This window comes from Athene noctua, chromosome 3 (assembly GCF_965140245.1).
Source record: "Athene noctua chromosome 3, bAthNoc1.hap1.1, whole genome shotgun sequence".
Lineage (NCBI taxonomy): Eukaryota > Metazoa > Chordata > Aves > Strigiformes > Strigidae > Athene > Athene noctua.
In genome coordinates this window covers 71,639,740-71,664,702 of record NC_134039.1, presented here as the reverse complement: position 1 = coordinate 71,664,702, position 24,963 = coordinate 71,639,740, and the positions used below count along the sequence as shown (strand labels likewise).

The following is a 24,963-nucleotide window of genomic DNA, read 5'->3' as shown; positions in this document are numbered from 1 at the left end:
AAGGCCCCCTGGCCAACCTTCCTCCTAATTCTATCACTGAGCATGATGTCATATGGTATGGAACATCCTTTTGGTCAGTTGGGGTCAGTTGTCCCAGCTGTGTCCCCTCCCAATTTCTTGTGCACCCCCAGCACACTTGCTGGTGGGTTCATGTGAGAAGCAGAAAAGGCCTTGACTCAAACACTGCTCAGCAGTAATTAAAACATCCCTGTGTTATCAATACTATTTTCAGCACAAATCCAAAACATAGCCCCATACTAGCTACTATGAAGAAAATTAACTCTACTCTGGCCAAAACCAGCACAGATAGGAAACATTTTTCAGCAATCTGAGAGCAATGGAAAATCACAGAGACCTGAGCTCCTAAGATGATGCTCCCCAGCAGCTCATGTGGGGTGAGCTGAGGACCAAGTACATTTGAGGTTCATCTGAAAATAGGACTTACAGTCCTCAGTCCCTAAGGTGCTTTTACTGCTTTATTGCTTATAGGCAGCCTGCACGTATTGCAGTATTCTGTGCCCTCTGAAAACGTATGCCCAAGCTCTGCCAGGAGGCTTAGACCCACTTTTCTGATAGACATGTGAAGTTTCCACCTGAATTTGCACACAGATAATATATATGTTGTTCTTCCTTTCACAAGGCTCTGGAGGCCAAGAAAAGCAGATGTTAGAGAGGACATCTTCTCCAAGAGACTGAGTGGGATAGGTGTTCACACCTTAAAGTAATGAGCTCATTTCTCCTGGATTCATTGTAACAAGGATTAAAAAAGACCCTCTCTCAACATAAAATTATTTTTTAATGTCCAGATAATGCATGATGTATGTCCTAATGATGTGTCATCTAAATGTCCCAAGTCTCCTAATTCTGGAGGTTTTTATAAGACCACCTTTATAAGTGGCACCAGCTGCTTGCTCACAGCAAGTGAGCCATTGCACACGCTGCCATTATTGGTCTCCTCTAAACTTCAGCAGAGTGAAGTCGTTCAACCAGGTAAATTGTCATGTCCAGTTCATATTACAAAGGGCTGATGATTGCACTTCTGAAAACCATTTTATACTGCCTTTTAGTCATCCCCCTCAAACGTTGTGACAATTTTAGTCATAAACTACACCTTCAACATGAACAGGATGTTTTACCTACCTGCTTACCCACCTTCCTTTAATATAATTTCCCTGATCTTCTGCAGTTATGGTTCATCCTGGTGACCCAAGTATTGGCAGCTGAATGTGAGATGTTCCCTTGCTGACCAGAAATGTCAATTTTCACACAGACCTTTTCAATCCTAAATCATTCTTTTTTCCTGATATGAGGTTAAAAAAGAGAGAGATTTACTCTTGAACATAGTGGACAGTGTTTGAAAGAAAACTCTAGCTTTTATCAGTCAGACTTCGTGGATTTGCAGCAGGCAACTTTTAGCAGACAATGGGCCAGGCAGGCATGTGGAGAGGCCCGCTTTTATTTCCACAGGTAGGAGTGTTCTCACCACAGAGACCCTAAAGTGTTAGGACTTTCAGCAGCAAACCTGAGTGCAGCTGTTACCTCTTGTGCAAAGAAAAGGGTTCTTGTCTTCACAGGCTTTGCCATGTCTAACTGCTGGTAGGGGCTGAATTTTTGACAGTGAACAGCTTCTCAGCTGTATTTTTAGATTTTTTAGATCCCTTCTGTTGTCCATCATAGCACTATTATGGTTTGTAGGACTGTCAAGGACCATGCGAATTCCTTCACACATGGTGTCATTTTATGCTCCCTCGTGTTTTGTTCCTTTTATCTTCTCTAAACCAACAGGAGGGGAGGTGGGAGAAATATAACATTTTCTTTTGTTGTCTCCAAGTGTTTAAGCAATGACAGACATAATTATTTTTTTTAAAATGATTGCTCTTTGCCAACACAACACAAGCAAACACATAAAGTAACACAACAGCTTACCACTGTGTGTTGCAGAGCACAAGGGCAGCCACTTGGGAGGGGCGGCAGAGTGAGGTGCAAGGGGAAAACCTGTCTGTGATTCCCTTCAGATGGAGAAGACCTAACAGTGCCCAGAAAAAAAAGAGAATCATTACCAGTCTTTTCATGTCATAGTTAGTGCTATATTTAGCGCATGGCTGTTCTGGCAAGGGGAGCTCTACCAAAGGCGAGGCTGATGGGGAGTGATGGCTGGCAGCACAGCATGGGGAGCTGCACTCTTGGGAGTGGTGGCCCCTGGGGAGCTGAGTGATGGAGGGGTGCAGAGCAGGGCACTACTTTGGCGATGCCATGCTGGAGTAGAGTGCATGACAGTGGCCCAAGGGAATGCATGAGCTGTAAAACAGCCATTTAAAGACACGGTGGGGCAGAGGGGTTGTTCCTAGGGTTGTGGTTTGCACCACCCCGGTGACCCTCCTGGGCAGGGAGAGGACATACTGAGCGGAAGGAGCACTTTTAATGTCATGGTAACACTAATTGCTCTCACAATGGGAAATGTCAGTGCCATAATGTGGGTACCATGAACGTAGAAAGCCTCACATCCTCTGAACAGACATCATGGAGAGTGCTCAATGAGTTAGGACAGATATTTAAGCTTTTCCCAAAGCTTTTCCCCTCCAGCATCCTTTTGTTTCTGCATAACGCCGTGGTTTGCTCAGCGCAGTGACCATGCCTGCCTTGGCACAGAGCAGAGCTACGTGACCGGGCTCCTTTGGACAGGAATATAGCTCCAGAGCCCACCCCCGTTCCTACACAGCAGCAGCCTCTTGCAGAAAGGCCTCTGTTTGCCAAGGGCTGGATCTGATTCTCAGGGATATTTTGCATGCATTAGCCTTCCTATAAGAAAATAACCTTATTCAGTACTGCGTGTAGGTGGAGGAGATGATGGAAGGAAGGGAGGGTTGCTGCTGGCAAACAACCAAATCAAGACTTAAATACAAATTTTTACTTTTTCCTGATTGTGAGAAAGGCCAGATAGACTTTTTAAAAAATACACAGACCCTTCAGTAGGTGTGCTTGACTTAGGACTTGTCTAGGAGACTTCAGGGATAGACTGTGCCTGCTTTTTGTATGAAGAGACAGTAGGATGCCTTGGAACTGCCTCTGGGCATCCCTGTGAATGGCTGTCCTTCCTTCCCTGTGGGGAGAGCAGAGCTGCCCGGGAACGGAGGAGCCCTCTCAGTCCTCCCAGCAGTGGGGACTTGTCCCCAGCCAGGGTGCTGGTGGCACGGGTGGCAGCCAGGGCTCACCAGGGAGTGCTCCTCTTGCAAGGGTAGTGCTGTTCCCTGCCGACACAGCCCATCTTCCACTTCTCTGATTTACCGGTCAATTTGATCAACCATTTAATTTTGTCAAAATCATTGACAAAAGACCATTAAAAGGAGAGTTATGCCACTTCTATGCTCTATGGCTTTGGCTCATTTATTTTAATTAGCTGTAACAAATTCATGGTTAAACAAGGCTCGAGAGGGTGCTTTCTAAATGTGGTACTCATGGCATACACAGTACCATTAACAAAACACTTCTCCACAGCTTGACTATGTTCTCCCCCATCTAGCTTGCAGCTCATTATAGCACTAGAGATAGGAAACAGAATGTAACACCTAATTAAAATGTGAGCTTGTGTCCACAGATGAATCAATAGAAATAAAGGCATTAAGCTGGTGAGAGAAGCAGGAGAGAGTCATCACAATAAAAGCATCTCATTCAAGCAGAGTCTGGAGGAAGCTATTCCTCTGCTTCAGGCGCCGGCATAAAGTTGAGTGTAACAAGAGTATTCAGGTCCTGATCCAGCAAAACATTAAAAAGTAAAACTGTTAACAACTAAATGTCTGTTGTTATCATTAAGGATTCTGAACCCCACTGAGTAATAACAATTTTTAGCCTGCCCTGTTGGTTGTCATAGAAATAGCACAAGCAACCACTTATTTTGGTAATAGGATTATAGATAGTGTCTTCTGTTATTTTAGTTGTTCTTTTCAAAATTATACTGATGCATTTTATTGTAGATGAGATATCTGCAGCGATTTCAAGATAAATGTGTGTTAGGTTAAGCATGTTAGAGACATGCTTAGCATTTAATGGGGTTTTAAAATATTGTTACTCTCCAAAATACAGAAAAAGTATAAACAGCCAGATGTGAACTTAAAAGGATGCATTTCAAAGATAAGCAAACTGATCATGTCTTCCTCTATTTGTCACAGGTGGGACAGTCCCCTGATTGATCTGTTTTTCTCCAACCAGTATCTTCAGATCACAACTACTGTGCCATCCACTTCGGTGTATGGGTTTGGTGAACATGAACACCTGTCCTTCAAACACAGTATGGACTTTGTCACCTATGGCATGTACAGCAGGGATCAGGCACCAACGGTAATTCACTTCATGCAATACTTTGTCCTTACCAGTATCACCAAAAGGAGGTGGCATGGTACAACTTTTCTGAGGGAGCATCTCTCTGTATGGTAACACTGCTAATGTGAATCAATGGCAAACATGGAAGTTTTAACGAAATGACAAAACTATGAGTCATTTTGAGGGGTATTTGAAACCCTTCATTGGAAGCTTTCTCATGGTGCAGTTAGTTTTCAGAAAAAAGTATTCTGTGTGCCAAGATCCTAGTTCAGGAAAACATTTAATTTCATGCTTGGGTCAATCCCTGTTCATCCAAACAAGCTGAACTTCAGCAGGACTCGTTAGATGTTTGGCTAAACTGGTGTCAGTGGGTGATGAGTCTATTTTAACTAGCAAAGTAGTTCTTACCCATGCCATTTTAGAAGGTTTGGCAGAATATGGAAGGTTTAACTGAGAGACTAAAAACTACCATCCTGATAAGGCAGAAAAACCCCCTTTTTTCTGTCAATTTTATTTTCAAAACAAGTCTCTAACCATGAATGAATTTATTTCCTTGTATTTGCATATGTACCTAGCTGACAAATACTATGAAAAATAGCAAAGTCAAGCCATACCTAATGTGCTGTTTATGTTTCAGCCATTTGCCAACCTCTATGGAGTTCACCCTTTCTATATGTGTGTAGAAGCTGACTCCAATGCCCATGGTGTTCTTCTTCTGAACTCCAATGCACAAGGTAAAAAGATATATGGATTCCCTATATGTACTGCATATAGAAAGACAGTAAATCAGTAAATAGAAGAAACTGTTTTACTGATTGTTTTTTCAATGTGATTTTTTCAATATGAATGATTGTCCCATAACTGTGGTTCCAGGAATTACTCTAAAGTTTTCAAAGAGATTTCATTAGAATGACTGATTAACAAGGGAAGGTATTTTCAATGAAAATATATGCTTGGGTTTAGGGGCTTTTTTTTGAAAATAGAGGCACATACAAGGAAAGGAGAAGGTGGAAGAAATTTCCTCTGGGATTGGCATAACTGAATCAAATCAATTTAGTTTAGCCCTATATTCTGTCTGTGGAGAATAGTTTTGTGCGTTGCCATGGTCACCTTAGTGTATTAATCCAGTGGTATAATTTCAGAAAAGGGGAATCTTCACTCAGTCTATAAAATCAGTTTCCCCTGGCAGGCAATGACTTCCAATAAGAAGATTAAAATAGCATAGAGGAACCCTAAACACAAGCTTGTGGTTCCTTTTTATATAAATGAAACTGAGACAAATGGATCTGTGCAATCTACTCTGCGTGAGTTTCTGTGATTTATTGCTGCACAATGCCAATCTGAAAGCGGAGATAACAGAAACACTGGGCCACTGCTAGCCTACATACAGGTCCTGTTTGTTCATCCAGTCATATCCATAAGGTGTCAGATAGTGACTTGAACATGTAGCCACCTCTGCCTGGGGATGTATTTTTGCACAGAAGAGCCCAGCGTATATACACCTGGGAAAGAATAGAATAGAATAGAATAGAATAGAATAGAATAGAATAGAATAGAGAATATTTCAGTTGGAAGGGACCTACAATGATTAACTAGTCCAACTGCCTGACCACTTCAGGGTTGACCAAAAATTAATGCATATTATTAAGGGAATTATCCAAACGACTCTTAAACACTGACAGGCTGAGGGCATTGACCACCTCTCTAGGAAGCCTGTCCCAGTGTTTGACCACCCTCTTGGTAAAGAAATATTTCCTAATGTCAGGTCTGAATCTCCGCTGATGCAGCTTTGAACCATTCCCATGCATAGTGCAGAGCTGGTTTGTACTGAGAAACTGTTTTTTTTCCTTTCAGATGTTTCTCTAAGTCCAAACCCATCTTTAACTTTCCGCACTATTGGAGGGATCCTTGACTTCTATGTCTTCCTTGGACCAACTCCTGAAAATGTAATTCAGCAATACACAGAGGTTAGTAGAAAAGTACATGTGGCACATGGGACAGTACCTTGTAGCAAACTGCTGTCAGTATCTGATAGTATCAGATAGTGCAGTCAAAATTTTGTCCTGATCTGTTCATACAAAGCCATAGCTTTAGGTCTATGGGCAACCTGGTGTGTACTCAAGCATCAGTGAATGGTGAGTATAGCAGCCTGGCTGGATGTTCAATGCACATCTTCAGCCTTCCCTGCAGCATTTTGATATTTAAAGCAGGAATGCACTAAAGGGATGCAATGATTAGAAAGAAATTTGTCCTAGCTTACTCTTCTATGGGCTGTGATAGTTTTACAGTCTTCACTACATGACTGTAACTGTGTTTTGCCACTGTGGATGGAGAAAACAAACTAATCAGAGCACAGACAGGAATCTTTGGGAACTTTATGTCTGCTGGACTTCAGAGATGTTGAATGAACTTCAAAGGCTTCAAGCCTTTATTTACCAGGGGAATTACCTGTTGATTTTCGAGCATCAGCCTGTTTTTTACTAATGAAAATCCATGTAATTGCATTGGAGAACATACGTGTGAAAAAACATATTTACTGCTGTCTCTAAGAGCATAACGACTTGCTTTACAATTGCCTAGCATTTTCCAAAGAACTGAGGGTATACATATGAATAGCTGCTTCAGGATTGTGCATGCAATTCTTATCCAGTGAGGGTCACCAAGAAAAAAGTGGCAGGTAACATATTTTTCTTGGTGACCAAATGCCAAGTGATGCATTAACTGGACCCTTGCACAGCAAATTGCCACCTCAGAACCTAGCTCTGTGCATAAAGAAACCAGTGCCAAGCCTAAAGATTGTGGAGCAAAGCTGAGAAGGGACATGTCACTGTGAGAAGGGGGATTCATGTGTGTGCAGACCCTGGGGATCAAGCTGTAACTGGAGCAGCCTGTGGTAGGGTGTCCTGGAGATGTGTAGCCAGAGCTTGCAGTGGGACGTGCCTGTGCTCTGCCTTCCCCTCTGCCGCCCCACCAAGGGGCCTGAGCTCTGATTTTCATCAAACATTTTGTCTTTCCTGGCTTTTTAAAGCTTCCATATCCTGTGCTTAACTGCTTTTAAAATGTCTGAAATGGGAACAGAAGTAATGTTTTGGCCCAGGGCAAAAGCAGATTTATCCCAGAAGGAAATATTGCTAGGTTCTGATTTGGTGATGGAAAGGGTTATGATGCTGTTTTGGGAAGGCTGGAGGCTCCCCAGGGTGGTGGGCTCTGCTAGACTTTCGTTTTCCAATCGGAGATTCAGGAGGTGCCTCCCAGAGAGGTGAGAGGCTGCCGGTGCCCCTCCACATCCCGGAGAGGGAGCAGTTACTCTGCCTCTCAGAGGTTTACAGCTCCCCCTGCACGTCCTCCACACCAGTGAGTTTCGACACCGGTGCCACAGGCCCACCAGAAACTGGGTTTTGAACCTACACAGTGGCAATCAAACAGAAAAATAAAACCCAAACGAAACAACAACAAAAAAAAAACAAATAAAAAACCCCCAACAAACAAACTGAAAGAAAAAGTGACTCCCCTGATAGCTGCAGCTGTGATCCCTGTGATGAAAGCACCTATTTCAGGGGAGTTGCTGCAGCAGCACGATAGAGATTAGAGCTATCCCCATTTCTTTTCAGTCTTTCACTGGTGTTTGAAGGCAGAATTTCTGTGGCTTAGCAGGTGGCCAGCAGCTGAAAATAAAATGAGAGAGTTCTCACTCCCCAGCTGATGGGTACTGGCAGCTCACTTTCCACCCCTGCCTCTGTGGAAATGGAGCTGGAGCAGAGAAAATAAGGTAAAGGGGAGCTGGTGGGTGTCTCCTAACTAGACATGTCACATGTCAGGACAAAAAATCCCCTGTTCTGTATTCTTCAAGCTTGCACTCAGCTCTAGGGAATCTTAAAGAATGCATGGTAGCAATTTTGCAGTGAAATAATAACTTCTTCAGTAAACATCCTGAAATTTCTGGATCTCAAATGTTATAATTACCATATTATTAGTCTCTAGAGTAATGATTTACTTTTATGTACAATATATGTGGGAAGGTGAAGGAGACAGGAAAGACTATTTTTCAGTTGTATTTTCTGTCACAGCATGAGGACTCTCCTGTGTAGTCACTGTCATGCCCAGGGACGGAGAGGTTGGAAAGGAGCAGTGTGACCAATGTCTGCAAGGCACTGTTTAGCCGCATCCCTCAGCTCACTCAACTGTTAGCGTGGGTATTCTCTGGAAAGTGGCGTTTTGGGAGCTCTCAGCTATAGGGGACCCTGGTGGGGCCAGGCTGCCCCGCTGCAACAAGATTCTTGGGAGAACAGTTCCTGCCTGTGCAAGCATCTGCCCAGAATCACTGCGTGGGGCTTTTTGCAGGCATCACCCATGGCACCCTCTCCAGGATGGTCCCAGTTGTATGGCAGGGTGGCCAGGTGCCACTCGGTGCATGGCCATTGAGATCAAGGAAGCTGTGTCCAGAGCAAAGTGTTCCATACCTTTCTCAAACATTTTGTGCTGTTGCCCTCAGTGTCACTTCAAGACCTAAGCAACCCCCCTTGACTCTGCCTTGCTTGTTTCTGTAAAAGATTTAGGAGCTTAGCTCCGCTCAGTGCTTTTACACAGCTCCCTCCAAACCAGTGAGTGAGGACAGCTTTGTAATGAAGCTCTTTACTGGGTCTCTGGAGTACACAAGTTTTCCCATGCACCTCTCCAGGTTGCTGCCAGCACCCAGGGGTGGCCCATGGGCTCTTGCCCAGAGCTACAGCTGCGTGGCCAGCTGGGGCAGCCAGGCTGTGCCAAGAGTGGGGCTCCCTGAGTGGTGACTAGAGATGAGGGTGGCTGTCCTGCCACGGCCATCAACCTCTCTGTGCATCCTTGGAGTGAGGATAGGTGTCAGTGAAAGCCATGGTGGCCCGGGGTGCCAGCCTGGCCCAGGCTAATCTGCTTTAAATGGGCTCCAAGGGTGATGCAGGGAGTGGGAAGGGAGCAGAGGGCAGAATGCTGGTGCCTCTGTCCCACTGCTCTGTCTTTGACAAACAGATATTTAACAGCTGTTGGATGGAGTGAAAGCCATAAATTTGTTATTTTATCACAAATTATCTGATGATAAGCTTTAAGAGAGCATACTGAATGTCTCCTAATTCTGTTTTGAGAGCAAATTGCTGGTTTGTTTGCTCTCTGGGTGGAAGGGACCGCAGGTCTCTAGTGCAACCTCCTATTTGAGAGGCAACATGGGGCACCTACTTGTACCTACAGTTTATCACACGTGATTCAGTGAGAGTCTCACAGCTGAATTCATGGGTCCCTCAAGAAAGACTAAGCAGCTGAGAAGTGTTTGTGCAGAAAAAAAACAAGGTTTGAAGACTTTGGCATCAAAAGTCCTTAAATTTTTTCAGTTTCTGAGGTTGTGAGCATTTTCTTAATGGTTCAGTAGTTGCACAGCCTTTCTTCTTGCTCTCCTAGAATAAAGTTCAGCTTCTGTTCATAGACTTTGAGTGAAGGTTACCTCCTGCCTGACTAGGTGCCCACAGCACTCACCTGCCTGCCTCAGCCATAGGGGATAAGCTGGATACAGATAACTAGGCCATAGGAGTGCTTGTGTAATTTAGCTGTTTGTGTGACTGTCCAAACACACTATTTCTGTGTCTAAATCCAGAGCATTAGCCCACTTGAATTTTTATAGTTTCCTCCTACAGCTCATCCTTAAAGAAATATCAAGTTTCAAGAGTAATTCTATATGGCTATTAGGGGAGCCCCTGTACCTGCGTTGCTGGAGATGTCAGTTTCTTTGTAAGCATGGGAAAGAGTGTATCTCTCTATGGCCTCTATGATACATAGGGCATAACTCTTCAGCTATCTCTTTCACATCAGTCTTTGGTTATAATGTTAATAGACTAGGATCTTGATTTACTGTATAGCTTTTATAACTTAGTTGATATCCTTGATACTCATTGTAATAATGTTATTTGTCCAATGACCCTACACAGAGATCATCTGCTCCTTGGGCAGATTTTGGCTGTTAGATATACGTGTTTTCACCGAACTTGTTCTTACTGCAAAACGTTTCCAGGGTACCTCCTGGATTCATCAGCTCTCAGGTGCATTTGAAAAAAGTGAAAAAAAAAATGATGTAATGCCACGTTATGTAAACCTGGAAAAACTAACAGTGAATTTATTAAACAACACCAGGAGTTATTTAAGAACCAAATGCAGGATAAATTGTGGAACAGAAAATAGGATCTTTTTTTCTTCTTCTGCATTACTGTATCTTCCTTTTTTTTTTTTTCCTTTTTTTTTTTCTCAGTTTGGATACCCCATATGTTTGCTGTTTCTGCATTTCTCATGTTTTCCTCCCTCAGTTCCCTGCCATACCTCATTTACCTTTTCTGATTCTATGGGAGTCAATTTTGCCAAGCAGGCTTTCTCTGCCTAGTGTGTTTTATGATCATTTGTATTCAGAATGCAATCTATATGAATTAACTAGATTCTAAATATATATCAAATCCAACATGAGTTTTAAGGTTTGCAAAATTACATCTCTGCCTCTGCTGATCCATCTGTGAGTAGGTACCATATGTCAGTTACTTTATCAGGAAGCTTCAGGGGGATCCATTAGAGAGAGTCCGCAGCATAATTAGAAAAAAGAACATTTGTTTTCCCAGCTGCCCTGTTTTCATCCTTCCTCCTCAAATGTTCTGCTGATTTCAATTAAGCTCACCATAGATGTGCCAGCCTGGTGAACCTGGGGAACTAATTGCTTTAAACCTTAATATCTGCTTGCAAGGTGGATTTTCTTCAGTTGGTTCAGCTGTAATCCCAAACTCCTCAAGGGATGCGGTCATGAAATATTGCCTCATCGTGGGGCAGCTCTGACGTCTGCAGACAAGACAGCACTGATGGTAAGGGTGAGCAGCTGAACGTCAGCAAACCCCAGTGCAGTGGATGTGCTCTTTGGGAAGGACCTTGGCTGGCACGATGGTGACCATAGCTCCAGCTCCTCTGGTGTCCAGCTGCGTTCTTGATAGGACATGGGAGCAGAAGCAAATCCCCATCCAGCTCTTGAACCATGTTGTATTGGTGATGTCCCTGGCTGACTGTCCTCCCCAGCCAGGAGCAACTTGGGGGTGGGTATCGCAGGACCTGGAGCAGAGCTGCCCAGGCTGGACACCCTCACCAGAGGTTCCCGTTCCCCATCCTGCTCAGGGAGAGGCAGCAGATGCCACACCAACACCCTGCTAGGGCACTGGGCTGGCTGTTCAGATGCAGGATTAATATTTATCAGCTGGTTTTCCCTCTTCCTTTTGTCCAAGGGGAGAAGTCTGTACACAAACCATTTTATTTCATTAGGGAGTTCTTTGTTTTGGTCTGTCTTTTTAACCTTGTTTGTAGAGGTTGCTCTCTGTTTACAGTAGAGAAAGCAAGGGCAAAATGTGCATCTGCTTTAGGAGCACAAAGTGGTGGGGTTCACAGAGCTTATCTTGCAGCCTTGGCTGCTCTAAAACAGGCTCTGTTGCCTCTTCAGATGAATTTATCCCTAATATGGTGAGTGCAGTTGTGACAGAGAAGCAGACTTCTTGCCCTGAGGGTTGCTGTGCTCTACTGGACACCTTGGTGCTGGCTCACAGAGTGACGAGGAGATCATTCGTGCCCCATTCAGCATTCCACAGGAAACCTCAGCAGAGCTTGAAAGATGGTCTGGGGGATCAGGTTGTGTCCACACAAGCTGAAAATAACTAATGAATACATGTAACCAGATGAGACTGCACAGTGGTGGCAATGGTGTGTCTGCCCACTGGCCTCCCCCTATGTGGTAGGGGGCCACCTTCGTCTGTCCAGGGCCTCTCCCAGCAAGGGCACAGTGCTGTGCAGGGAAGGCAAAGTGCAGCTGCATCAGGTGTATGTTGCTGATAGCTGCTCTTGGTACCTCTGAAGGGCTTAGCCTCCAGCTAAGTTGGAGGTGAAGCAGGTGTTGAGGAGGGTGAAGAGAGTTAAGGAGTTAAGTCTGGTGGAACAGGAGGAGTAACAGGCACATGGGGCAGTTGTGCTCCTCAGCCAGAGCATCTCTCCTGGAGAGATTCAAACCATTAACCTCACCAGTTGTTCTGGCCTCCTGTTTTTTCCTAGGTGAGAGCAGCATTCCAACAAGTGAAAGCACTGTGTGGCCAAATTTGTAATGCTTAGTGCTTAAAGTTCACCTGTCTGTCCACAAGCCATTCTCATTTGAAAGAAATTTACCCTGTGTGTTCCCCCAGCTTGGGTGAATTAAAATATCCTCTGCTTTTCCCCTCTTCTCTCCTGCATCTGTTTTTCTGTCCAGTGCCGTTTGTGATTCCTACCAGCTCTAGCATTCACATCATATTTTAGAGCAGTTTCAAGTTCAGCATTGCTTTCCCAGGTCAGACTCTTACCGGAGGGAATCCCATCGGAAGATGTGCCTTTATAAATCGTGATCTCAAGAGAGCTTATCAATGCAATAGATACAGTGCCAGGAGTGCCTTGTTTTATTTAATCAAAGTAGATCGGGTTTAGCTGCCAATATGCTAGTTTTGTTCTTTTTTACTTCTTAGCGTAATTACCTAACTATGGAGATCCATAAGGAAATAAGGGAAGAACAGTTAGTTAGCCAAAGGGAGTCAATATCTGCAACATGTTAATGTCATGGGTGCTTACTAGCTACTGGATAGCTGCTAGATTTCTGTGTATTGCCTGCAAAGATGTTAGAAATACTGAACAAAGGTTAATTCAGTTGGACCCAACTGCTTAAAACTGGAGTAAGTATTTCAAGAGTTATCCCCCAGAAAACTCCAGTGTGTACTAACAAGACAACTCCAGATTTCAGCTTATTTCTAGAACAGACACATCGTGGTTGCTCGCTGCTTGTCCCAGGTTGCCAGAGCAGCTCTCACCTGAGAGTTATCTCGGTCCTTGGTTATATCACCTGGGGAAGCAGAACAGGATGCCTCACTCCCTTGTGCTCTCAATCAAGTTTCCTCATGCAATTTACAGCTGGATTGCGTGAAGCCAGTGAAAATCAAATATTTATAAAATCATATTTAACTCATTACCTTATGTTTCAGTTGAGAATTTCAGGACCAAACAGTAACTCTGACCTTGAAGAGGTTTGTCAATGCCTGGCAACACAATGCTGTGGGCCAGCAATAAAAGCATTCAGTCATAATCAACCGAATTTCATCAGGGTGGTGTGTAAATATAATTAAAACTTCAGAGAGCTCAAATAAACATCAGACTCTTGATGAGTTAGTACAGCTGGATGCAGCAAGAGAAATTAGCAAAGCTGACATTGCTGTGTAGCATCAGAGATATGCCTGCTGTGGACCAAAGGGTCTGTAGACTTGGTAGGGGTCAGTCAGTGAGAGGCTCCACACTGGGGTTCTGCTGGTGTGCACCATGTAAGTGAAGGCACATACTACTGTGTGGAGGCTGAGACCTCAGTGAGACCCTCATTTAATGTTAGCCTGGGATTTATACACCATATCTTTGACTGGGGTGTTCTTACAAGTGCCGCTCAGTGTGGGTGTTACTCAGAGCTTCTGCTAAGGATAACGGTCCACCAGGAGAAGTGTTTTTTTGAAGGGAAGCATACTGTACAGCAAGCCATTCTGAGAAAGGAAAGGGTGTTTCATGGTTGTGTGATACCTGTGTGCCCTGACCTTTGTGGCTTAAATGAGCAGGGAACCTCTCCTGGTGTTTCAGAATAATTTCTCTTCATCTTATGCTTTTCATTTCTGTCTTCCTCATTCCTGCTGTAGGCCGTTGGACGCCCACACATGCCTGCCTACTGGTCTCTGGGATTTCACCTCTCCCGATGGGGTTATGGCAGCATTGATGTTTTAAAGCAAACCGTTGATCGCATGCACTATTATGATATCCCATACGTAAGTATGAATTTTTCCCTGTGTATGCTAATTTTACAAGCCAAAGTGAGATGAATAAAATTATAACAGAGGGAAAGTGGTTATGCTACAAAGAGAATTGTAGAATAAAAGGATGTTCATAATCTTATGTTCTGGGTTTACATGTATTATCTCTATAATGCTTAAAAGAACATTTAAAGCAAGCTTTGAACCTGAGCTTTGAGTGCTGCTCTTAGTTGCATAGCTGACAGTTCTGGTGTGGATTTACTGTTATGCAGCATGCAGTGCTAACATTTTAAGAATAAATTATGGTACTTCTGATGCATATCACTGCCAAACAGTTGCTAAATTTGGACTTCTACATTTCCATTTTGTCCACTGCTACCACATAAGTTTATAGGACCTGAATTTGCCCTGACAATTATTTACAATTATTATAGCCAATCTCTTAGTTTTCATTTCATACATTAGGTACCTTATAGAAATGCAGTTGCATGCACTCTGATTTTCTGTATCAATCATAGAATCATAGAATGGTTTGGGTTGGAAGGGACCTTTAAAGGCCATCTAGTCCAACCCCCCAGCAATGAGCAGGGACATCTTCAACTAGACCAGGCTGCTCAAAGCCCGATCCAGTATGACCTTGAATGTTTCCAGGGATAGGGCACCTACCACCTCTCTGGACAACCTGTTCCAGTGTTTCACCACCCTCATCATGAAAGATTTCTTCCTTATATGTAGTCTGAATCTACCCTCTTTTAGTTTAAAACATTACCCTTTGTCCTATCGCAACAGACCCTACTAAAAAGTCTGTCCCCATCTTTCTTATGAGCCCCCTTTAAATATTTAATGGCTTCTATAAGGTCTTCCCAGAGACTTCTCTTCTTCAGGCTGAACAACCCCAACTCTCTCAACCTGTCCTCATAGGAGAGTGGTTCCAGCCCCCTGATCATCTTCGTGATCCTCCTCTGGACCTGCTCCAAAAGGTCCATGTCTTTCCTGTACTGAGGACTCCAGAGCTGGAGGAAGTACTCATGTAATGTTTACTTTAAAATTGTTTAGGACGTCCAACATCTTGATATTGACTACATGGAACGTCGTCTGGACTTTACCTATGATAAAGTGAATTATGCAGGTCTGCCAGAGTACCTCCAACAGCTAAAGAAGGAAGGAATGCACAATGTCGTGATTCTGGTAAATAAATGATGTTGCTAATTATTTCTCCATTTATAAGAACTATTTGCAGCATAGCATTCATAGCAGTATCTAAGTGCTAGCGCATGCATGCTATCGTAGAAGGTTTTCCATTTTTGTCATTTGTTGAGAAGAGCTGAAGAACAGTTTATCACAGATTTCATATTTAAATGTGTTGCATATATCAATATCTGTGTACCAGCACCTCGTCTACATGATAACATTAAATGTCTTTCACCTTTTCCCACTCAGTTATGAGAAATTTTGCCTCTGTCCAGGGCTGAGTTGAGATAGGATTGCTTTCATGCAATTCTTTTCCTGAAAATGAATGGATGAGTTTAATATGCACACAGAAATAGCTGAATAGTGGAAAAAAATCTACTCATAATCAGTCTAGAAAGCTAATAACTACAATTCACGTTTTGTTATATTTACTTTTTATCTAAATTAATGTGAGAGATGTTTGTTTGCATGAAAATTTGTGAAAAATGTATGTGGAACCTGTAACTAAAATTCGTGTATGACCAAATGCAATAATTTGGGCAGAAGTGGAAACTGGAGTTTTCCATGTTCCCCTGTCAATTTTTCCAACAAAATTTGCTGTTTCTCTCCAGCAAGTCCCTATATATGTCCTCGCACTGAAATTACTCTTTGTCATAATAGCTAAGCGAGTGCCAATGGTGGCAAGGAAATTGGAGACCAATTAAACTGAAACTTAAATTAAAAAAAAATAAATTAAATAAAAATCCTTGATAGATGCATAAGACCTTGCTCTCCAGGGCCTGCCAGCAGCGCAGTACTGGGAGTGCTGCACTCCCCAGCGCAGGCTGGAGCAGTCACACCACCTGGGGAGGGTCGAGGTGGGAAGGCTTATGAATGTTGAGACCTGGAGCAGTGCCCACAGGGTGTGAAGCATTGCCACAAGAGAAGAGAGGTGTCATTTGTTCTCCATAACCACTAGGGACAGGATAAGAAGAAAAGTGCTTTAAATTGCAGCAGAAAAGATTTAAGGTAGACATAAGGATAAAGCTGCCTGTCTGCAAGGCGAGTCGAGCAGGGAGCTGGCTGTCCGTGGCCAGGGGTCCCTCCCTGAGCAGGTGTTGCAGACAGGTCCGACAGATGCATCAGGGATGGCTCAGGCTGAGCTGGACCACGGGGCAAGGAGGAGACAGTCCCAGAGTCTCTCTCAGAACTTTGTGCTGTAATTGCAGTCTTCTATTTTCCAGCCTAAATGGCCAGCTTACGCCTTTCATTTGGGTGCACCTATTCTTATTCACCTCAAACTGCCAGTCTCTCATCCTTCTACTTTCTTTCTTGATATTCGAACAAACATACATCTCTCAGCCTTTTTTGCTAGGCTAAACAAACAAGTATTTCATTATCTTTTTATCAGGTGAGGTCTGCAGATCTCATTGTAGCAGCTCTCCCTCCACATGTGCCCTAGTTTAAATGGATTTGCCTGTGTAGGACATAACTGGATTTAATGGCACTCCAGATGATGCCCCCCACAGTGTTTCGAGAATTGCAAAAAATATTTCCTTCTTTCTGCTAAAAGTTGTCTCGTATGACAAAACCCTGCATCATATTTACCTACATTATATTGGTGGCTCATACCTGTAAGGACACCAATTAATCCAGCTGAATCATAGTGGACTGGCCACTAATGTTTGGGCCCTAAGGTGATCCAGTCCTTTTAAAATAAGCACGTTCCTCATCTTTTCATGGGTGTCCTGTCAAATGTTTGTGGGAAAAGAGAGTGAATAGCAGAGTTCTGAACTGTGGGACAGTTCCTCTGACTAGTGGTCGTGTATCTGATTCTGACTGGAGTTGAGATAGCCGAGAGGTACTGCAGTTAGATCATCTAAAAATCACATTATCTTGTCAAATGCATAGATCAAGTCAGAAGTGTCTCCCTGTCCTTATTTTTTCCTCCACAATTTGTTGTAAAGTTTAGCATATGACTGAGGATGGACTACCCATATCAGTGTTTTATTTCTAAAATACAGTTATGAGGTTTGCTGTTCTTCAGTCTGCTGGTTGAGGTTTTTTTTTTTTGTAGTTTCATAAAAAATACCTGCTCTGTATTTATTATTGGCCTAATCTTCACTTTGTTGTACTGTAATTGCATTCACTGCTAGGAATCTCAAACAAAACCACACAGACCAAGTCATCAATTACATATTGATAATGGAAATAGCAGCCTATATAGTTACCATTGTTTGCCAGCAATTTGTCCTCAAAGATACATTCCCATGAAGGTCCCAGTTCTTCTGCAGTTGTAGATCATGAGAAGATCTGCAGCAGTGAAAACAGACTCCATCAGTGGAGGTCCAAGGCACAGAGTTTAAACAGCAACAGTCAGTCTGATAGAGAGCAACTTCAAGACAAAAACAATGCAAAATTAATTGGCTACATCATTGTAAATAACTAACTAAGCGGTAGATGAGCATATGTGCTGTCAGGCCTGAGTGCTCTTTCCAACTATTAGGCAGTTTAGGCTCTCTGTATCCTCAACACTGGTCTAAAAATTATCTAACTTCTTAGAGTTGTAACATTAAATACCACTTGCCTATTTATTGGTTTATCTCAAAAAAGTTTGCGAGACATGAATGTATCAGCAAAATACCATAAGTTTGGGGCAGCTCTTCTTGTGCATACTCTTGCCTTTCAGTAAGTACATGGTAGTCACCTCTTTTCAGTTGTTTTGCACTTGCTGCTGGGTAGGAAACTACAGGCAAGCAGTCATGGTTTAGTGGGTGAGCTGTGTTATGTTCTTACTCTTTTTTTAAAAGATTTTTGAAGACCTTTCAGTTTCTCAGATGGTGCATGCTAGTGCAGTGCAACGAGCTGTTGCTATGTAAATCTAAATTCAGCTGTTAGGCAGATGCAAGGAATATAACAACAATTCTTAATTCATGCAAGAAGCTAATGGGAATCCAGATAGGGAGCCCTTCTTTCCTCCTTCCACTAACCTGTAACTAAGGACTGTCTTCTGCTCTAGTTCTCTAGATAAACTTGTGAAAAAGAACAAAAGCTGATCCAGTTTATGTTTCATTTTTTAAAAGCTAATGGGAAGTATAGGTTACACTGGTAGTGAAGTTTTCTATTTTCACTTTATTACAGTTTCTGATATTTCTGTCAGACTGTGACTATTAGCATTCTTTAGTGATGTAAAACAAACCAATAAGTTGAGTCAGGAGCTGGAACAGCATGAAGGGTTTCATTCCCAAGTGACAGCAAAGCCATACTAACTGCAATCAAGGCAAGTGTAATCCAGTTTGATACCAAAAGAAAAAAATTTCTATTTAGATTCCCTTTGTGTAGTGACAGTAATGAGTTCCCCAAGTGTAGCAGGTTGTTGTCTCCCTCATGATGATTCCAGGAAATGGGCTCTGACTGCTGTCACTTAGTGTCATGTAAAACCTCTAGTAAATGGATTTGGGGAGATGGGTTCAGTCCTCCTCCTCTCAGACTGCTGTGGTCACAAAGTGCAGATCCTGCTGGCCAGCAGTATTAACACTGGTAACCTGCCTGAGGACGGGACCGTGAACTTGTCTGTGCTGCCACCGCTGGGGTGGTTGGTGCCTCACCATTAGGAAGTCCAGTCCCCACACTTGCATCCAATGCTGAGAATCCTCCGTGCCTATGGTCACCTTGATAGCAGTATAGCCACATCACTGGACTCTCTAAAGGCATTCAGCACTTCTCTCTCCTGATCTCCTTCAAAGGTGCCTCCACTTGAGGGAAATTTTGTCTAAGAGTGTCAGTACTTGGTCATCATTATTGTGCTGAATAATGTGCATACTTCAGCTGAGTCAGAACAAATATATTATTTAGAAACAGAGAAAGAAGTTCTAAAAGTGACGACTACAATGTAAAATGATAAACATTGTTACTGAAGAGGAGCTTTAATGAAAGACCTTGTATACCTTCCATTAAATCATACTAAAAATAGAAACAGCTGGGAATGACATGAGTGACAAATTGCTTAAAAGTCAAGAGCAACATGCTCAGGATTCAAAGTAATGCTTGATAGCTTTAACTTTTTAAAGTCCAGCTCTATGAGCTGTAGATGCTGACATTATAGAGACGAGTTTTTACAGATGTGCGTCAAAATCTATGTTTGGGGCCATAGGTGGAAGTGTGTTGGTCTGGCTAAGTGCTGGGTGCCCCTAGGGCTCAGGGCAGTCAGCTAGAGCTAAGGATGCTCAGCACCTCCTCTCCAAGAGCTGCTAAAAAGATGAGTTAGGGAAGATTTAACAGACACTGAACTTCCTCCCGCACAAACAACCTGTGAATGCAGAGGAGGGTTTTGCTCTCTTTAGGATGATACTAAACCTGCATAATATATTAGATTTATGCACTGGAATAACCTTTCAGCTAAAGGAAATCAGAAATTTGGATTAGGAGTATCTAATTAAGCTGACTTCTTCCAGCCTTCAAGTCCTTTGAGAAACATCTTTTCCACAATTATAAGATAATTATTGCAGATGGACAGTTCTCTCTTTTTCAAAGCTGAACTATTAAACAAGTTAAAAATGTGTTGAACGCTTATACTCTTTATGGAGGTGACACTGGAGCTAGATAGTTAAAGTTGAACAGAATTTTGCACTTAAGGTAGCGATTTAGCAGTGGCTTTTGTTTTCAAGACATGGAAGAATATACTTCCCTCACTAGGCCTATAGCTATCAGAGGGTTTACAAGTAAATCAGGCAATTAATTCAGGTATTAAAATGAGCTTTAAAACATGCCTTTAAAGAAATTTACTATTTGGGATCAGATATTTTTTGTTCTTAAGAAGTTCATTAGTTACACTTCTATCACATTTTAATTAAAGTTCACTTAAATTATTGCATAAGCTATAAGTAAATGGAAGAATTGTTTCAGTGGTATTTTTTATCCATTGTGTTTCATAACTGAAGGGTTTTGCCTTAAGCAGAGCCTGAGGGAATAACATTTTCTAAGAGAAAGGTAAAGAATTCACTTCTAAAATGGCTGCAATCTTCCTCTGTTCTAAATAACACAAAGCAGATAGCTGCTCTCAATTAGGGACATATCACAAAGCGCACTTATCTCCTGTTAGTCACAGTTGACTGCTGAGCAGAGTTGAATAATATCTCTTCATCCACTGGTATCTCAAAGTATTCCTAACTTTATTACTTGCTGGCGTGGTGGGCCACCATCTTCCCCAGGAGCAGATGAGGCTCCCTTTTGATGAGCTTGGTGGCTACCAGTGGTTATCCTGAGGCTGGTGGTAGGGAAGCTGGTGGTATCAATGCCACTGACAACAGTGGGAGGTGGTGACCACCCCAAGCAGTGAAAGGGGCAGCAAGGATGAGCTACAGGGTATAAAATGCTGTGGTCTTTATGCCTGGGGAGAACAGAGATGTATGGCCCTGCAGGCCTGCATGAGTTGGGTTACTTTGCACCAGACTGGCATAAAACACCTTGGATCTGAAGGGAGGTCCTGTTGAGGTTGGATGTGTCCCAGCTTCAATCCCCTGGAGAAGTTTCAGCTATTCCAGCATTGAGCTGCTGATGTTGAGGCATCTGGAATGAGGACTGCCTTGGAGGAAACCTAGGAGTGTCTAAGTGTGGGAATGCCAGCTTGGGACCCCACACTGCCAAGCAGACACCCTGGCAGGAGGGAAAGTAAAATCTAGTGCCTCTCTAAAATAATTTGAACATAGAATGTCTCATAAAAAATAAACATGAGGGTATTTAATAATTTCACATCACTTTTGCCTTATACAAGAAATATTCATGACATATCTTTAATGACTTTTCCTAAATTATGTGCTCTCAACCCTTATTAAATTTTAACGTTGTTTTCTTCAAGTATTATTGCAGTCTGCATTAAGAATGTTATCCACATTTTTCTAGAATATACAAATAGAAAAGTGTTACCTTTGGGATTTCAATAATGGAGGTGTAATCACTGTTTTCAGGACCCTTTCATAACTAAGGACGAAGAACCGGGCACTTACAGGCCTTATGATCTTGGAGAGGAAATGGGAATCTGGGTGAACAACTCTGATGGTGTGACTCCTGCTGTTGGAAAGGTTGGCTTATTGAATTCTCTCATGCATTTGGTCTAGTGCTGCTTCAAAGTGATAAAGCAGCTGTATAACAGAAATTAGAAGATAACCAAGCATTATACCTGTGTGAACTCTAGGCCTGGCCCCCTGGAGACTCGGTGTTTCCTGATTACACCAACCCCAGGACAGTTGAGTGGTGGACCCAGATGTGTTTGGAGTTGAAGGATGTCCTTGACTACGATGGTATCTGGATTGTATGTCTCATTATTTTTTGCCCTTATTTCTTTTAAAAAAAAGAAAATGAGGCTTTTAATGTGTGTCTTACTCTCTTTATTATAGGATATGAATGAACCATCCAATTTCTTAAGAGGCCAGTATCCTGGATGTGCTGTTAATGATTTCAATAACCCTCCTTATGTTCCTAGTGAGTAAAGTTTCCTTGATAATACTTTTTTGCTCAGCCTTGGTGGAGTATCAAACATAAACCACTTTCCTCTGTCACTGGGGTTGCCTTGTAACAGGGCTGAAAAAAACCCAGCCTTCCCTGCCATTCTCTGAGCAACTGGTCTGCATCAGAGAAAGGGCAAGATACCTATATACTATAAGTCAGCTACAGATTCATGGAAGGAGTAACCCTCTGCTACAATCACCACTGCTAGTCCCTGGGATGGGCAATCTTGGTCTTTTCCGCAAACCATGACAGGGAAGATGGCATCTCCCTGATGCCTTAATTCAATATCTTTTCTTTCTCTTAGGAAAGAATTTTTCCTTGCCTTACTAGAATTGAGCTAAAAATAAGTTTAAAAATGCCCAACCCTATGGGAGACTAATAAGAATGGGAATACCTCTTCCAGTAGCTGAGTTAATGACATACTCATTCTTCCCCAGGAAGCCACGAGCACTTACAATTAGTGCCAGTGGTCCTGGCAATTAATCCAGCCAACATTTCCCCAGGAAAGCCTGGCTGCCTGAGTAATGCTAATATGCAGCAGGAAGTTGATACATAAGTGAGTTATTGACAGTGAAGTATTGTAAATGTCCCCTTTTCCCTTCAGGCTGTTGTACTGTCATGTGAATTCTTAATTTTATTTATTAAATCTCATTTCTTTTTACTCTGAATACAAGAGAAACATAAACATAACAAAAGCATGACAAAATATTATACAAATTTGTAAATTATTTAAACCAGAAGCAGAGCTTTTAATTATGATTTTGATGTTTGCTCTCTTCACTGGGAAACCACTGATTCTAACTATTGTATACTGGCCCTGTGGGTCTTGTCATTGACCAAAGCCCAGGAACTGATGAGACATTTTCACCTTTGCCTTAAATTACCTCCATTTGTGTCAGCATTCAGAGCTGTAAAAAAAGGTGTGACACTTTAGGGAAGATGGCCAGAACAGCAGAGCTCGCTTTACTCTCACAAATAAAGGACTAAGAGACTTCTGAGCCATGAAGCGGAGCTTTGCAATACCTAGTGTTGAAGTCTGAGTCATTATAGAGGAATCAGACTTAGAGACCTAAATATCTACATGACATGTAAGGACAACAAAAGACGCTGAAGACAGGTGTGTTTTGAGCCTGGTTTCTCTCTGACTTGCTCCTTCTTGTGCATGTATGCACCTACTTCATCCCACAGTGCTGGTCTCCTTTCTGCAGACAGGATTCTAAGGCATTTTTTCCAAGGTGTAGGAGACCTGTTTTCAACCAGTGTTTAAAGGTTTTCTTTCACATTCCACTTTATGCCAAACACTGTGCATGTCCTTGGCTGTCTAAACCCTTGACTGGTATAGGCATCAGGTGGGACCTAAGCACTTAGTCCAACAAGACATTAGGACCTTCTTGTGGCTGGCAGGGTTTTGGGAGCTCACTGTTGTCTTAGGTGACTGAATCTGTGCAAGTCCCAGTCTCAGCACCTCAGGCTTTTTGTCAATGTAGCCTTCAGCTTCCTTATCTAAATTATAACCACGATTACATGTAACCCTGGTTTGAACTTCTAAAAACAGATGTCCTTCAAATCAATTTTCTATAAAACACTTTATAACGAAGATTAATATGTAGTTGTAAAATAATCAGTATTACTGAAGCAGAATACAAAATACTCAGAATAAGAATGAAGTATGAAAATATGACTAATGTGGCAGCATTTTCTTTCATATCCCACCTTAATTTTATGGGGCTAATTATTAAGTGCCACTGGGACATTAAGTGTGACTTTCCCCAGAATCTTAGTGTCTTCTTCAAAGCCATATCAGTCAAAGTTACATGGATATTGCCTATAAATTATTTCTGATGAAGATCAGCCTCATTGGAGTCTTTGTGACTGAAGATCCGAACATGAGGACTACAGCTGTGGTGGCACAGCAGAGCAGAGAGGCTAATGGAATTTCAGGTACAAAGAAATGCACTTGGTAGTAAGGAACTGCAAAATACAGTAAAGTGCAATTAAGCAATGAGATTGCTTGCTCACAGAGAAATATTTGCAATAGCGCATGCACCTAATTCAGCATGTGAAAGAAGAATATTTGAAAAGATACCTTCTTTCTTTTTTTGAGAGGAATTTATAACATATTCAACTCCATCTCTAAAAATAAATGTTGTGTAAACCAAACATCTGACCTGCCCCACTCCTGCTGAACTTTGCCTGGCATTTCCATGGAGGTTACCTGCAGAGGATGGGAATCGCATTTTCTGCACCAAATGGGCTTTGCCAGCATCTCGTTAATATGGGATCAAAGACCAGGCAGCATCTGTGCAGCCAATTTGTGCTTCATATTACTTCCCCTTGGTTCAGCAAAACTGGTGCTGTGCCAGAGGTGTCAGGGCTACCTCTGACTATTATTGAAAGCAAAAATCTACCACTGCCTCCACTGCCTGTGACCTGCTGATAGAAAGAGTTCCTGGATAATCCATCTGCCTGTGAATTATAATCTGCCCTTGCTCTCTTCTGCGCAGTGTATTGGGCCATAGCAGATGACACCCTGTGAACTGCTGCACCTCGTGCTTTTTCCTCCCCTGCTCATCACTCACAATGCTGCTTGGGGACGTGCCATTACTCTTGCAGCCTTTTAGTCATAGATGTCTCAGAGGAAGAGAGGGGCCAGAGTCGAGTTTAGGTGTAAATTTTGCTATGACAGGGCAGAATTGTGCTCCCTACCTATATCTGCAGCTGAGTGATACACAAACTGAGGTCTTGTGATTTCACAAAACCATACAAGTTCCCTGGGCATCTGAATTTCTGGTTTTGGGGTTTGGGTGGGGGGCTTTTTTGTTTGTTTGTTTTTTTGTTTCTTGAAACATTTTAGCACTTAAGTAAAATTTGTGACTATGTAAAAGAATATGAAGGTAGATTCTTAATTCAGCATTGCAGAAGTTTTATTTCTGGTTATTACTGAATACATGATATCTGTACAGATGTTTTGAATTATTGGACATAAAACTTGAAATTAATTAGCAGTGTTTACTCAGTCCTTTCACCCTCCTGAGGTCACATATGCCTGTCTGCAAGCAGGTATTCATGGCTACATGCTAACCTTTAATCAGTGCAGGTCCAGCACTTCTTCAGTTTTTCCTTT

At 42.5% G+C, this 24,963-nt stretch overlaps 1 protein-coding gene across 1 annotated transcript in view; it reads left to right on the top strand.

The window, feature by feature from the left end:
- The window catches only part of LOC141958792 (sucrase-isomaltase, intestinal-like), a 61,880-nt gene that overhangs the window by 10,529 nt on the left and 26,388 nt on the right, over positions 1 to 24,963 (top strand). Inside the window, exons 5-12 of the mRNA XM_074901680.1 lie at positions 4,167 to 4,335; positions 4,955 to 5,051; positions 6,172 to 6,284; positions 14,052 to 14,177; positions 15,219 to 15,350; positions 21,299 to 21,412; positions 21,526 to 21,642; positions 21,728 to 21,812. Of these exons, the coding sequence (XP_074757781.1) occupies positions 4,167 to 4,335; positions 4,955 to 5,051; positions 6,172 to 6,284; positions 14,052 to 14,177; positions 15,219 to 15,350; positions 21,299 to 21,412; positions 21,526 to 21,642; positions 21,728 to 21,812 (953 nt within the window). The remainder of the gene's footprint in view (positions 1 to 4,166; positions 4,336 to 4,954; positions 5,052 to 6,171; positions 6,285 to 14,051; positions 14,178 to 15,218; positions 15,351 to 21,298; positions 21,413 to 21,525; positions 21,643 to 21,727; positions 21,813 to 24,963) is intronic.